Source organism: Hydra vulgaris, chromosome 02 (assembly GCF_038396675.1).
Source record: "Hydra vulgaris chromosome 02, alternate assembly HydraT2T_AEP".
NCBI lineage: Eukaryota > Metazoa > Cnidaria > Hydrozoa > Anthoathecata > Hydridae > Hydra > Hydra vulgaris.
This window is the reverse complement of record NC_088921.1, coordinates 69,899,561-69,913,503: the sequence shown is the minus strand read 5'-3', so window position 1 is coordinate 69,913,503 and position 13,943 is coordinate 69,899,561. Positions and strand designations below refer to the sequence as shown.

General features: G+C 26.5%; 1 protein-coding gene across 1 annotated transcript in view; it reads right to left on the bottom strand.

The window, feature by feature from the left end:
* The window catches only part of LOC100200850 (uncharacterized), a 65,634-nt gene that overhangs the window by 35,944 nt on the left and 15,747 nt on the right, over window positions 1-13,943 (bottom strand). The window contains exons 2-3 of the mRNA XM_065791821.1: window positions 12,531-12,728; window positions 709-903 (exon numbers count right to left, since the gene is read on the bottom strand). Of these exons, the coding sequence (XP_065647893.1) occupies window positions 709-903; window positions 12,531-12,728 (393 nt within the window). The remainder of the gene's footprint in view (window positions 1-708; window positions 904-12,530; window positions 12,729-13,943) is intronic.

Here is a 13,943-nt window from a genome sequence, read left to right as displayed (position 1 = left end):
ACATTAGTGAACATTTTGACCTCTTGTGAGTCTTTGATCAAAAATCAACATCTTATCTTGAATCAAATAACTTACTGTCAGACATTCAATATGGTTTTCTATCTTCTTGCTCTACAACTGATTTGCTAACTGCTGTGACTGAAATATTTTATTGTGCACTAGATGGAGACTTTGAGCGAGAGCTATTGCTCTTGATATATCTAAGGCTTTCGACAAAGGGATACTGATCTTCTTCATAAGCTTGCTACATGGTGTATCTGGGAAAGTTTTTGAGATTATCAAATGTTTTCTTTCTAACTGCTTTTTTAAGTTATCCTCGAAGGCCAACACTCTTCTTTATTTCCAGTAACTTCTGGGGTACCTCATGGTTCTATCTTTTTAAAACTTTTATTTGTCTAGTTTTTTTCCCCTCACTTCAACCCTTTGGAACTCTCCTCCAACTTCATATTTTCCTGACTCATATAACCTACAACTTTTAAAGTTTTCTGTCAACCATTTCTCTTATCTGCTCTCTATCTTAATAGTGGGGAGTTACTAGAAAACAAAGAATATTGTTAAAGAGCAGGGAAATGGTTGACAGAAAACTTGAAAAGTTTGCTTGCAGCCTTGTTGGGAGTCAAACTGATTTAAAAAAAAAAATTGATGCTATGATGTTTAGTGTGCCCTAAGGTGCTAATAATATTAAAAAACATATATATATATATAAACCTCCATTGCGAATAAGCCATTCCACCATTTTACAATGATTTGAACTAGCTGCAACAAACAATGGTGTACGCCCCCAATTATCAGGAGTGTCAATGTTAGCCCCTTTACTTTTTAGATAAACTCCCACATCAGTGTTCCACTCACGTGCTACCTCATGCATTAATGATTGTCCATACTTGTCCAGAGCATTTACATCTAAAAAAAAATAATTTTAATTAAAAAAAGTAAGAGTATCAAGAATTAGTAGTCAAATATCAAGAATAATTTTTAATAATGTGAATAAAAATTTAACTGAAAAATACTTTTTAGAAAACATGTAATTGAAAAGGTATTTTCTGGCTTTTCAGAAAATCTATAATTGAAAGGTATTTATCAGTATATCAGTTTATTAAAAAATTTATGAAATTGGTTAAATTAATATTGCATTAATATGCTGTAAATGTTTAACATTAAATATAAAAAATAGAAAAAAATACAATATTTAAAAAATTTTGTTTAAAAAAATTTGACAACTACAAATAAAGAACACAACTGCTAAGCTAGTGATGTCCTGATTAATTGGCATCGTCTTGATCAGCCACTTTTTGCACAATCGGAATCAGTATCAGCCTTTTTTTAATAATTTACCGATTTTCCAACAGATGACTTTAATTTTTTTATCCTGCATTTCGATAATAATTAAATAATAAATAAACTAAACTTTATGCATTATTTATAATTTTTTGAGAAATTGTTTATTTTGACTTTGATTTCGGGCAAATTTGTTTATTATTAAGATGTGTTTATATGCTTTAATTTAACAGCTGAATGTACTTATACTTTTATTACCGTAATGTTTTTTTTAGAATAATTTCATTTGTGTTGCTCTATTGTTATACTTAAAAGTAACCTAGTTAAACAATGTTATTTATGTGTTCAAGTATAGCCTTCTTTGTTTCTATATGATTGTTATTTAGATATCTAAATTACTAATAAATTAGTAAAGAACTCTAAGTAAACTCCTTATCTAAGTACCATTTTATTTTAAAATTGAAATAAAAAGCAAATTTATTTTTTGAAAGTTTTCTTTTCATAGTAAAAAAAACAACTAAAAAATGCATATTTTTTAAAAAATGTATGGTTTTTCTAATAACTTTTAATATAATGGTTTGGCTCTGATTTGGGTCCAAGTATTTGTTTACCAGTACTGATTCCATGAAAAAATTTACATGATTTAAAGTTGTATGGTTTTATAGTTTTAAAACTTTAATAAATAGTTAATTTATCGGTATCGGAAATGGCCTTTTCCCATCCTCAACATCAGTATCAGCCACAAATATGCTAAGTTGTAACTTTTTAAATACACTCAAAACTATAATGTTTGGACTTTTTTCAACTTTTTTAACCCTAATTTTTAGCTAAAAAAAAAAGTAACCATGCAGCAGTATACCCTCCGGTTTTTTCCCAGTCACCCTGCAGGCAACTAAAACAGTTTTTATTTCTCATTTGAGTCGTCTACTATGATAGTCAGTAGTCTGGTGTAATAGTTTTTTTGGTATTTTTTCATGGGTGTAAATAATGAAAAAAAAAGTTTAAACACCATGCTACTAAAATAAGTTTAATAAGAAACAGTTTAATTAAAAGTAAATTAATTTATTAATTAGATTAATTGAAGGTTGTAATTTTTGCTGTAGTCAGCAATCTATTTAGTATCGATTGTTTTTGTCAATCTTACTAAAGATTTTATTACATGAAGCAAAGAAGTTGAAAGTCAAATCCGCAAAGAAACATTTTATAAATAAAAAATACTCTATTATTCTCTCTCCATCTTCAATAAAATTTAATTTAGTTGAATGTTTAAAACATTATGTTTTCAATATTTTAAACATTTTTCATTATACAAAGACTTGTGCATTATTAACTGCATTCTAATAATAATTTTTCATGCGCATCTTAATTTTTTTTTGTTGTTAATTTTGTTTGATAAAGTTAAAATAAAAATTTATTTTTTAATGAAAAACAAAAGAGATAATGTTTTTAATGATTCAAATGCTTTAAAAAAAACGTGTTTTAAAATGCAACAACAACGTATAAAAAACTACATTTAAGACAACGTATAAAAACACTGCATTTGCACTTCGAAATATTGAATCTCGTATTGACTTCTGTTTAATAAATTTGGTAAACTGTATATTACACCATAGTGTACTCATTTTTTTAACAAAGTAAATACTACTTTAAATGCTTTTTAAAGTTTTCTTTTAAATAATTGCAAGGAATAAAATCTTCATAGATCAAAATATGGTTTTATTAATAAATATTAACAAACACACTTTTGTAAGTAACAAACTGTCTGGTCATCCTGTCAGACTACTGACAGGCATTTTTTTAAATGCGGTAGTGGTGTAGTGGTAAGAGCGCTCGCTTTGTAAGCGAGAGGTTCGGAGTTCGACTCCCACCACGTTCCTGGAAGTACCGCGCTCAACTTAGTTTCTCCGTGCAGCGGCCTTGCTCGGTAAGGTTCGTGTTTCGGAGTTTAAGAGTTGAGAGAGGGTTGCACCACGAATAACAACTAAAAAATAAAATAAATAAATAAATAAAAACACAAAAAAAATGAGTAGCCTCCTCGACTGTAGTGGCCCCCCTCGGGCCTTGGGGAGGTGAATAATCTAAAGAAAGAAAGAAAGAAAAATATTTCAGTCGCCCTTGAAGAAAACAATTTGTCTTATGCCACCAGATGACCATAAGAGTACACCCCTGCAATGTATATTTAAAAAAAAGGAAAGAAATGTACAATGAAAATCCCCACAAAAAGAGATATCGGCACAAAAGAAATGTGCTGTGTAAAACTTTAAAAGAAAGAAAAAAAAGATAATGTATTAATGTTAAAAATAATTTATCTTGTCAAGACTGGATGGTTTCTTTTCTAAAAATGAACAAAACTGACTTGGCACAAAAAAAAAGAAAAGAAAAGTAAGAAGCAGAGCTAGTTTATCACCATTTGACAATTTACAAGTCTCAAGAGATGTTTTATGAATCAATACCATAAATTACAATGAAACAATTTTAGCAGATGAAAAAAATTATAACAAAGTATTCAGAACACATCATGAACTATCTAATGCTTTAATTACTAATACTTTCATGTGGATAATCATTGTGTGGGCAGAGAGTAACTCATTTAATACCATATCTTGTAATGATATGGGTATAATGATATAAAAATAATGTTTAATATTAATAATGATATAAATACAACAATATGGTTTCTCTGCATCAGAACTGCTTAATTCTTTCTTTAATTCTAATTAGAACTTCTTTGTTGCAAATTCTGAACACTTGTTGTATAAATTTGTTCTATAAAATATATAATTTCATAAACTCATTTAAATTCTGATTCATTAGTAAACTTTAATCTTTTAAGAATATCATCTACCACCTCTACTCATAATTTTTGATTGGAATGGATTTTCAAGTCTGCATTTTTATTTCTTGATTTTGATTTTTCAGTTCCAATTTTTAAAGTTGAAAGTTTTTTAAAGAGTAATTATAACTTGAAAGTCTCAGCGGCCAATGCTGGATGCTTGCAGTGGTCTTGAACAGCTAGGATTTTCCTTCAGCTAAAACCTAATAAGGATTTGTGAAACCTAATAAGGATTTGTGATTTGTCACTAAAGTAAAAAAATCATCCATACTGATGTTGATTTTTTTAAAAAATGATATTAAAAATGGAAAATGCTTTTTTTTCATTTTGAGAAAATTTTTAGCAGAAAATAATGTTGTGGTTATAAAACTTGTAAGTAAGTGGTCTTATACTACTATCAAGCATAATAGCAAGCACTGCTTTAAATCACAGATAGCAAGCTTACATTAGCCTAATGTAAGCTTTACCATTGGCAAATTTATTCTGTTGGGTCAACATTTAGACAATGTTTTTTTCGAAATAATATTTGAACTCTCTAAATCGATTTTTTGCGATAATTGTTGAATGTTGAGCCAACATTTGGCCAATGTAGTATTTGACCGAATATTTTGCTATATAAATCTGTTCTTATACTAATGTTCCAATTAGAAAATATTTGGCCAATGTAGTTGTTGGTGTATTTCCTTGGTATACTTTTAAAACTTGTTGCATAACATTTTTAGAAAATAGTATTGTTTTACAAAATTGAGAGGTTTTGATATTATTTTTCCATTTATTTAAGTCATAAAAAGAAATAAAATAGGCTATATTTTTTATACTTCTAAGATTCTTAGAAAGTTACCTTATAAGAAGTCAACTTCACGAGGTTCTTGTGACTTAATTTTTTTTTTTTAATAATAAAGTATAATTTGATATTTAACATACTTATACCCTTTTACTACAATCTATATTATCAATGAAGTATAATTTAACATTTAACTGTGCGTATAACATTTTACCACAATCTATTATATTATCTAATATTATTTAATATATAATATTTAATTTTCAATATTTAAATACAATCTTTACTATCAATGTAATAATAAAAGCAATGACCAAATTATTTCTATGTAAACGACTTAGTATGTTAAAACTTTGTATTTATAACTGACCATTGCAATAAGTATAAAAAAGCTGTTACACCTATAAATTATTACACCTATAAATTAGTAAGCTGGGATGACCCACTTGAGTGTTTTCAGACTTGAAGAAAAATTACAAATAACATTTTAGTTCCTAAGATAGTAGAAGTAAGATTTTTTTCTTATAATAAAATTTTTACTGTGTGACATTTAAAATGTCTACTTTATTGAATAAATCAAACATTTGAAATGTCATAAAGTATTGAACTAAAATTTTTTTTTACTCAATTTATATATAATGGTTTAATTTATAATTAAGGTATTACTAATACCTGCAAATTGAACATCACTAGTGCCATTAAATACAAAATTTTTGACTGCTTCAGTGGCACTCTAGTAGTTATAAGCTAAAGATTTTACATTTTGAATATGTTTCTTGTTTTTGTTTTTATTTTTTTCTTTGTTCATGAAACCCCATCACAGTGGGACAAAATCAAGTTTTTTGTGCCAAAATTATTTTCGTAGTTTTTTTTATTAGAATAGCTATATTTATATATAAAATGCATAAATAAAGTAATAAACATGTAATTATATAATATAAAAAAAATATTAAAAAAATTAATTATTTTGGTGAAAAATACGAAATATTTTTAATGGACAAACTTTTATCAGTGTAAACATTAAAAATATTACTATTCGATGCATGTATTTGTCATAAAATAACTTTTTTAGATTTATATTTATAAAACTTATATATTATAACAGTAATGAAAATTTTTGTAGGAATTCTTTGTGTACAAAACATCTTTTTTACATGTTCAGTATTTCTCATCAACTGACCATTAACCGAAGACCAATTTTTTGTTATAACTTTTTTTATTGCAAAAAGTTGCAAAATATTTATGATGCATGGCTACTTACATACATTTAGCATGAGATTTACATAGTCAAATGTTTGGAGGATATTGGAGGATAGTTTATCAGATACCTAATAGTAAAGGTTAGTAGCAAAAAAATATCGAAAACTGCCTGTTTTCGGATGCATAAAAACTAATGATTACATTTATGTTAAATTGTTTTTAAAAGCCTGAGCAAAAAAAAGATTCTTAATTAAAATAATATAGTTTAAAATGAAAGTCAATAAAGTTAATTTAAAACAGTAGCGTAAGAAAGTTTATAAATGGAACACATGCCAAATTAACGTGTAAATAACCGCATAAAATTACGCTTAAATCAATATTTAATGTTTTTTTAACTAGATATTTCCTCCAATGAACATGTCTACACCATTATGACAAATTTTCACAGTGCATGTTACTAGAATCTAAATTCTACTTATGTACATACATCAACTATATTTTAGTTCGCTGCCACAAAGCTACATTGACTAAGGGTTTTGTGTGAGGCAGCAGTATTTTATATAAATATTCTTTGATTTTTCTTCTTTTTTCTGAAAACGTTGTATGCAGAATGCTTTGTTGTCTAAATACGCTATAGTATATATATATATATATATATATATATATATATATATATATATATATACATATATATATATATATATATATATATATATATATATATATATATATATATATATATATATATATATATATATATATATATATATAGAGAGAGAGAGAGAGAGAGAGAGAGAGAGAGAGTTGCAAAAAAACATTTTTTACCTTTAGTGTTTTTTTGAGTAAAAAAAATGTATTTTTTTGGGTATTTAGGTGTTTTTTTTTAGTTTTTTAGTGTTATTTTGCTTTTTTATAACAATTTAGTTTGCATAAATTTTGGAATAGTTTTCCTCTACTCTAGTATATATTTAGGACATCACCATTAAAAGCTCAATTGGATGTATAAACACTCATTTAACATTTTTTAATAACTTTTAATAATTTAATAATTTTTAATAGTTAAATTAGCTTCAAGTTAGTTATATATCCAGGCATTCTGTATGGAAATGTTTATTTTTTGCTTTGTTGTACTAACAAATATGATACTCTTATCATATATAAAGACTATTCTTATCCTATAAGAAAGTTACCATGTTAATTTTGATAATATAACAGTATATATAATATATATATATATATATATATATATATATATATATATATATATATATATATATATATATATATATACATATATAAATTTGCATGATATTATATACTAATATATAAATATATTAGTATATAATGCCATGCAAATTTAATATCAGCCTTCAAATGCTAAAAAAAAAATCTATCGAGATTGTTTACTTATTTGAGCATTTGTATATTGTGTAGTAATTTAGTCTTACATTGTTTGTTTGTTATATTTGTCAAAAAATTATATATTGTTAGTAGGCCCTTATAAAAAAAAAACCTTATACTGAACTTAATTTCAAGAAAAATTTGAAAATTTTGAACTATTATTGTTTACGGAGTTTCCCAGACCACCTTCACCTGATGATTTGTAATTTATTTATTTGTAATTTATTTTTTATCTTCATTTTTATTCTAATTACATAATTTATTTATCAGACATTTTCATATAGTACTATATCAGAAGACTTGCAAAATTCTTTAATATGCTTTGTTTTTCAATTTATATGTATGAAGCTTTTAACAAAGTTTGGCAAGGGGATCTTCTCCATTAGCTTATTTTAAATCGTGTATCTGGGATTATCAAATTATTTCTTTCTAACCGCTTTATTAAAATCATCCTCGAAGGCCTACAGTCTTACTTATTTCCAGTAACTTCTGGGGTAACTCAAGATTCTATTCTTGGTCCTGTTTTGTTTCTTATCTAAATTATTGATCTTCCCGACAACCCTACATCAAAAGTGGCTTTTTTGGCTGATGACTCAAGTTTTTATTCCTGTCTTAACAAAAAGTCTTCTCATTATGATCACTTAGAAGCGGCAGCCAATCTTGAATCTGATCTCACTTCTGTAACAGGTTAGGGCTCATAAATTTTGGCTTATAAATTTAAACTCAAACAAAACTCTATTTTTATATTAGTTATTTACTGCAAACAACCATTCTCTACCTCTACAAACCTCTTATTTGTCCCTGTATGGACAAATAAGAAGTTTGTAGAGGTAGAGAATAGAATCAAGGGTAAGAAAATGACAATCATGATAAAGGGATGCTAATTTAGCAATTGATTGTATATTTTGTTTATATGAAAGGTCAGTAGTAAACAATAATCCAAGAAGATGTAAAAAAGAGGACTCAGTGAGAGTCCTCTTTTTTACATCTTCTTGGATTGTTGGATTATTTTTACATCAGCCCAAATATGACAACTGTATGTTGTAATATTTGGGCTGGTTCTTCTAATGATGCTCTTTTTCTTCTAAACAAGGTCCAAAAACACATTGTAAACATAGTTGGAACTGGTCTATCTTCTAAGCTTGAGCCTCTTTCCCATTATCATAAAGTTGCACTGTCGTAAAGTCGCTGCTCAAAAGAGTTATTATCTCTAGTTCCATCAACAAAAACTCATTTTTGCTTGACTCGTCATTCAGCTAATTCTTATTCATTAATTGTTAAATCTAACTAAATATAATAAGTGTAAATAAACAATGTTTATTGTGTCAATATACACTAAAACCAATAAAGATAAAATTGAGGAAGATAAAATTATCTGAGAAGTTTTTATACAGGACTGCTTCAACCATGTTAACCTTTAAGCATATCAAAATAAAAATAATTTCAGTATTAATTGTCCTATTTAAATCAGAAATTAAAATATGAACTAAGATATTGCCATTAAAGTTAAATTTAGTAGCTTAAAAAATAATTTTTTTAATATTTCCCCACAAAAAAAAAAAAAAAAAGGGGCCCCTGTGTCTCTCTCTCTATATATATACATATATATATATATATATATATATATATATATATATATATATATATATATATATATATATATATATATATATATATATATATATGTATGTATGTATATGTATGCATATATATTCCGTCTTTCTGGGGAAGAGAGCCATTAATCTTGGTTTTAATAACTTTTAATTGATTTTATTGGATGTCATTCTTATTTTGTGTGCATACTAAAGTTAACAATTTTAAACTTATACGTTACCTTTAGTTATAACTTAACTATTAATGAGATGATTAATAGATTTTTATAGCAACGCAAGATTGAACTTAGTTAGCAGAAGGCAAAACTTCGGCTCTGAAGACAAAAAAGGAAGACATCAAAAATGACAAGCCAAAAAAAACTGAACAAAAAAAAAATTGTGTATATCTTGGTGTAGATGATTCTTCAGATAATTTTAGCAATGATATATCCTCAATTTCAGATAATAATAATACAAAAAATATTAATAAACTTTGTGATTGACCTGTACCTCTAAACTCTTTGCAGAAGTTTAATATTTGCTTTGAGAAATTTAATGAACAAAATTTAGTAAATTACACAGGTCAACAAAAAAAAAATTTTTTTCTGGTGCCGAGCAAACAATTTGTTTTTTGTATAGCATTTCTCATTTTGATTTCAAATATGCAACTCTTTTTTTACCATCACGTCAAGTTGTAAAGATATTTAGGTTAAAATCTTAAGTATTTAGGGTAAAGTCCCTATTTGAATAACTTTTTTTTTGACTATTGTCGAAAAAAAAGTTATTCAAAAGTATGTCAACCTGGGTCTCAAAAGAAGCGTATTTTCATAGAGGTTTTAGAAAACATAAACATTTTTCCTCAAAATGTATTGACAAAAAAAATTATGTGAAAAAATGCTAAAGACTCTTTAAAAAAATTTCAACAGAATGTTATTCAGCAGTAATACAAAAACTACTTATTTTTATTACAAATGAACATTTTTAAAATCTCTATGAAAATACGCTTCTTTTGAGACCCAAAAGTTGACATACTTTTGAATAACTTTTTTTTCGACAATATTAGGGACTTTACCCTAAATACTTAAGATTTGAACCTAAATATCTTTACAACTTGACATGATGGTAAAAAAAGAGTTGCATATTTGAAATCAAAATGAGAAATGCCATACAAAAGACAAATTATCTGCTCGGCACCAGAAAAAAAATTTTTTTGTTGACCTGTGTTAGTTATATTTCAAAAGTCTATATTATGATAATTATTTAATTATTTAACTTTTAAGATTTTAGGCAAATTTGATTTTTGTTTCTGTTGTAAAAGGGTTGTCATTTTTTTGGTACAGCAGAGAAGCAGACATGTTAATTAATGATTTGCCTGACAGAGTATTGTCCCACTAAAAATAGGAAAGAATTTAAGTATGTAATTTAAAAATATAAAAAAAACACGTTATTAATTATAAAAAAAAAAGAGTATTTAAGCAATTAAAAGACAAGAAAATGCTTAAGCATATGGTTATATATTTTTATGATCTGTTAATGCATTTTGTATGATATTTTTATACAAACTATTTACTTTAAACTAAATTTTTGAAGGTTTTTAGTTGATGAGATTTTATATTAATTTAAGTCTAACCAAAAGAAGCTTTAATTATTTCCAGGTGGTGCAGAATAATTATTTGGACAAACTGGAAGTAAAGAAAAGAAGATTGCATTTACTAAGTTTTTAAAAATGGCTTAGCTTTAAAATTAAACTATGCAAAGAGAGGACAAAAACTGGTATAACAAAAATGTTGATTGCATCTGTTGTAATTAGTAAGTGGTTTAGAAAAGTTATTTTTTCAGTTTCAATTGTGCATTAGACAATTACTTTCAATTAGTTATGTTTCTTTGGTGCATAATTAAACAAACAACTAATTTTTTTGCAAAGTTGTGAAGTCAAATAAGTGTTTTAAAGGCAAAGATTCCGAATTAGAGGATTTAATTAAAGCATGGCTTAGGCAGGTATGTGATAGAAATTTTTTTTTTTTTTGAAGAAAATAGAAGAAGAAAAGCTGATAGTCATGGGCACCAAACATCATCAGCTAAACAATTCAATAACAAGTAGCTTAGCCAATATTGAAACTATTCTATAAATTTTATAGAGAACTTTTTATTCAAAACTTATTGTGATGGTTTTTGGTTTATGTTTAGAGTTTGCAATATGTATATTTTTTTATTTTTCTATAATTCACCTCCCAAAGGTCGAGAAGGCCACTACAGATGAGGAGGCTACTTGTGATTATAACCCTCTCTCAACTCTATAACTCCAAAACACGAACCTTGACGAACAAGGCCGCTGCGCGGAGAAACAAGTTAAGCGCAGTACTACCAGGGACGTGGTGGGAATCATTATGTCATAATGCATTAATTAATTCAAAAAGCATAGTACGAACATTTAAACATTTTGCTTTTCCATGGTTTGTGAAATTTACTTTACTTCTAGTTTATTAAAACAAAATCCAACAGATTATATTACATTAGTATACAAAAAGATAGCAAAGGAAAACTATGAGAATGCTGGTCTTAGACACAATGTAAGAATCCCATATGAGCTATTTATGTTTCAGTTTTCTTTGATCTTTTGAGACAAAAAATTTTAAATCAAACTGTTAAAGTTTATTCTTTGCAATAGTTTTGAACTTTAATTAAAATTAAATAATTAATTATAAAAAATAAGCAACAAATTATAATTAAAATTCTGCATTAATTAAATTATTTATGGATGTATAAGTAAAAGTTCAACCAAATAAAATATTTAAAGAAAAAACCTTTTTTTTTATTAATTAAAATAAATTATTTTCAAAATTGTAATTAGATGTCTTACATTTATATTTTGATGCAAGTAGTTATGATTGATTCAAAATTTGTTTGTATACAATATTTTTAAAATACAATAAGTTTTTCATTAAAATTCAAGTAGTAAGCAAAGTAAATTTTCAAAACTTTATTAATGACAAAGCTATGAAAACAATAATGTGACCAACATCCTCCTTTTTACGTAGGAGAGCGCAGCGCCAAACGCAATTAAAATTTTAATTTTTACAGTGCTCTCTTACAAAAATAGAAGGATGTTGGTCACCTTACAATAAGCATGATTTAATGGAATATACTTGATTATTCAAATATTTTTTTAATGGCATAACTTTTATGATATAATGGCATTTATTTGATTATTCAAGTATTTTCAAAATGGCATAATTTTTATCATATAATTATATATATTTGATTATTCAAATATTATTATTTAAAGAACTTTTTGAGTGTACTAAGCTCTGCAGATGACTAACTTAATGTGATGTTATCTGCAATGTTTCATGTGCAACTAAATCTCTATTTACTAAAACTAAATAATAATAGCATTAATAAAAATAGTAACAACAATGATAATGTTATTTTAAAGCTTTACCTGCTTGTTTAAGTACATGATCTACAAACTTATAATCAAAATATGCATCCTCATCCTCTTTAAAGGAAAGATTTTTAAAGTATATTATAAGAGCAAAGTCTGCTTCTTCTTTAGAATTGAATTCAACAGCATATTGTTTAAGTTCTTCTAAGGGAAAATTTGAAGCAGCATTGGTATTAGTATTTATTTCTTCATATTCTGAAAATGAATAAAATAAACAAAAAATTTAAGAACAAAAACACAAATATAATTCACTATTACTTTAGTTTTTAATTTTCTTTTTTTACTTAATTTTTTTCTTATGACATTAAAATATGTTATTATTAAATAAAACCAGATTTTATAATTAATTTATTACAATTATTATTAGAGAATGCTCAAGACCCTCATTTTACAACATTATACAGTAGGGTATATCATACTTGAGCCAAAAATTAAATTTTCAGAATTTTGACTAGCACGCTTGGATTCCTATGTATTTGGGTACGGGGAATTCAAATATAATAATATTTTTGCAAAATATTGATGTCTAGCTACCGGGAAACTGGTTTTAAAATTTTTTTAAAAAAATAGTCTTTTATAACTAAAGCTTAATTTTTAAATGTTTTTCGTCAATTAATAATAAAAATTAAAATTATAATAGGTAAAAAATAAACCATTTGTTACAAAACACACAATTATCATTTAGCTTCCAGGACTCTTGAGCCAGAATGCATGGCTAGGGCTTCCGCCCCCCTCCCTTCTATCAATATTAGATAGTTTTATTATGATTATAAGATCAAGATATATTACAATTAGTATATATACATTTATACAAACACTGGTAGGAGATAGAGTAGGTAGAGTAGGAGCAAGGGGCTTAGTTGCAAAAGCCCCCTCCCCTTACACTTACTCAAAATACTAATTCAAATTATAAATCTGGCTGCCTTAATTTTTGTTTTAGCTCCCCAAAATTCTTATAAAATCAACATTAAAACCAAGTAAGTAAATTTAGTAATTCTTTCAATATTTTCTACTTTGGAAAACAGTTTACCTACTGCTCCACTCCATTTTTTATCTGAAGAAGTTGGTCCATCAAGTTTTTCCATAATATGACGGAATAGAAGCTCCTTAATGTGAAGCCAGCAAAAAGGTCTAAAAAGTTTTCGATTGAGGAGTTCTTCCACAAAATAAAGCACTCCACCTTTCCATCCAGACATTTCATTTGTAGTATCACTGCCAATTACTTGGAGATTAAGATCTTTACCTCATTTTATTAACCAGTCAAATAATCTAATTGCACATTGCTTGGCTGGTTTAGACATTTCTGACTTGTTTTGGTGTATAATGAGTAAGGTACCTCTAGGCTCTTCTGTCACAGTTATATGATTTTCTTTAAAAGTTAGTTTTCTGAAGGTGCCTGTGGTTTTATCA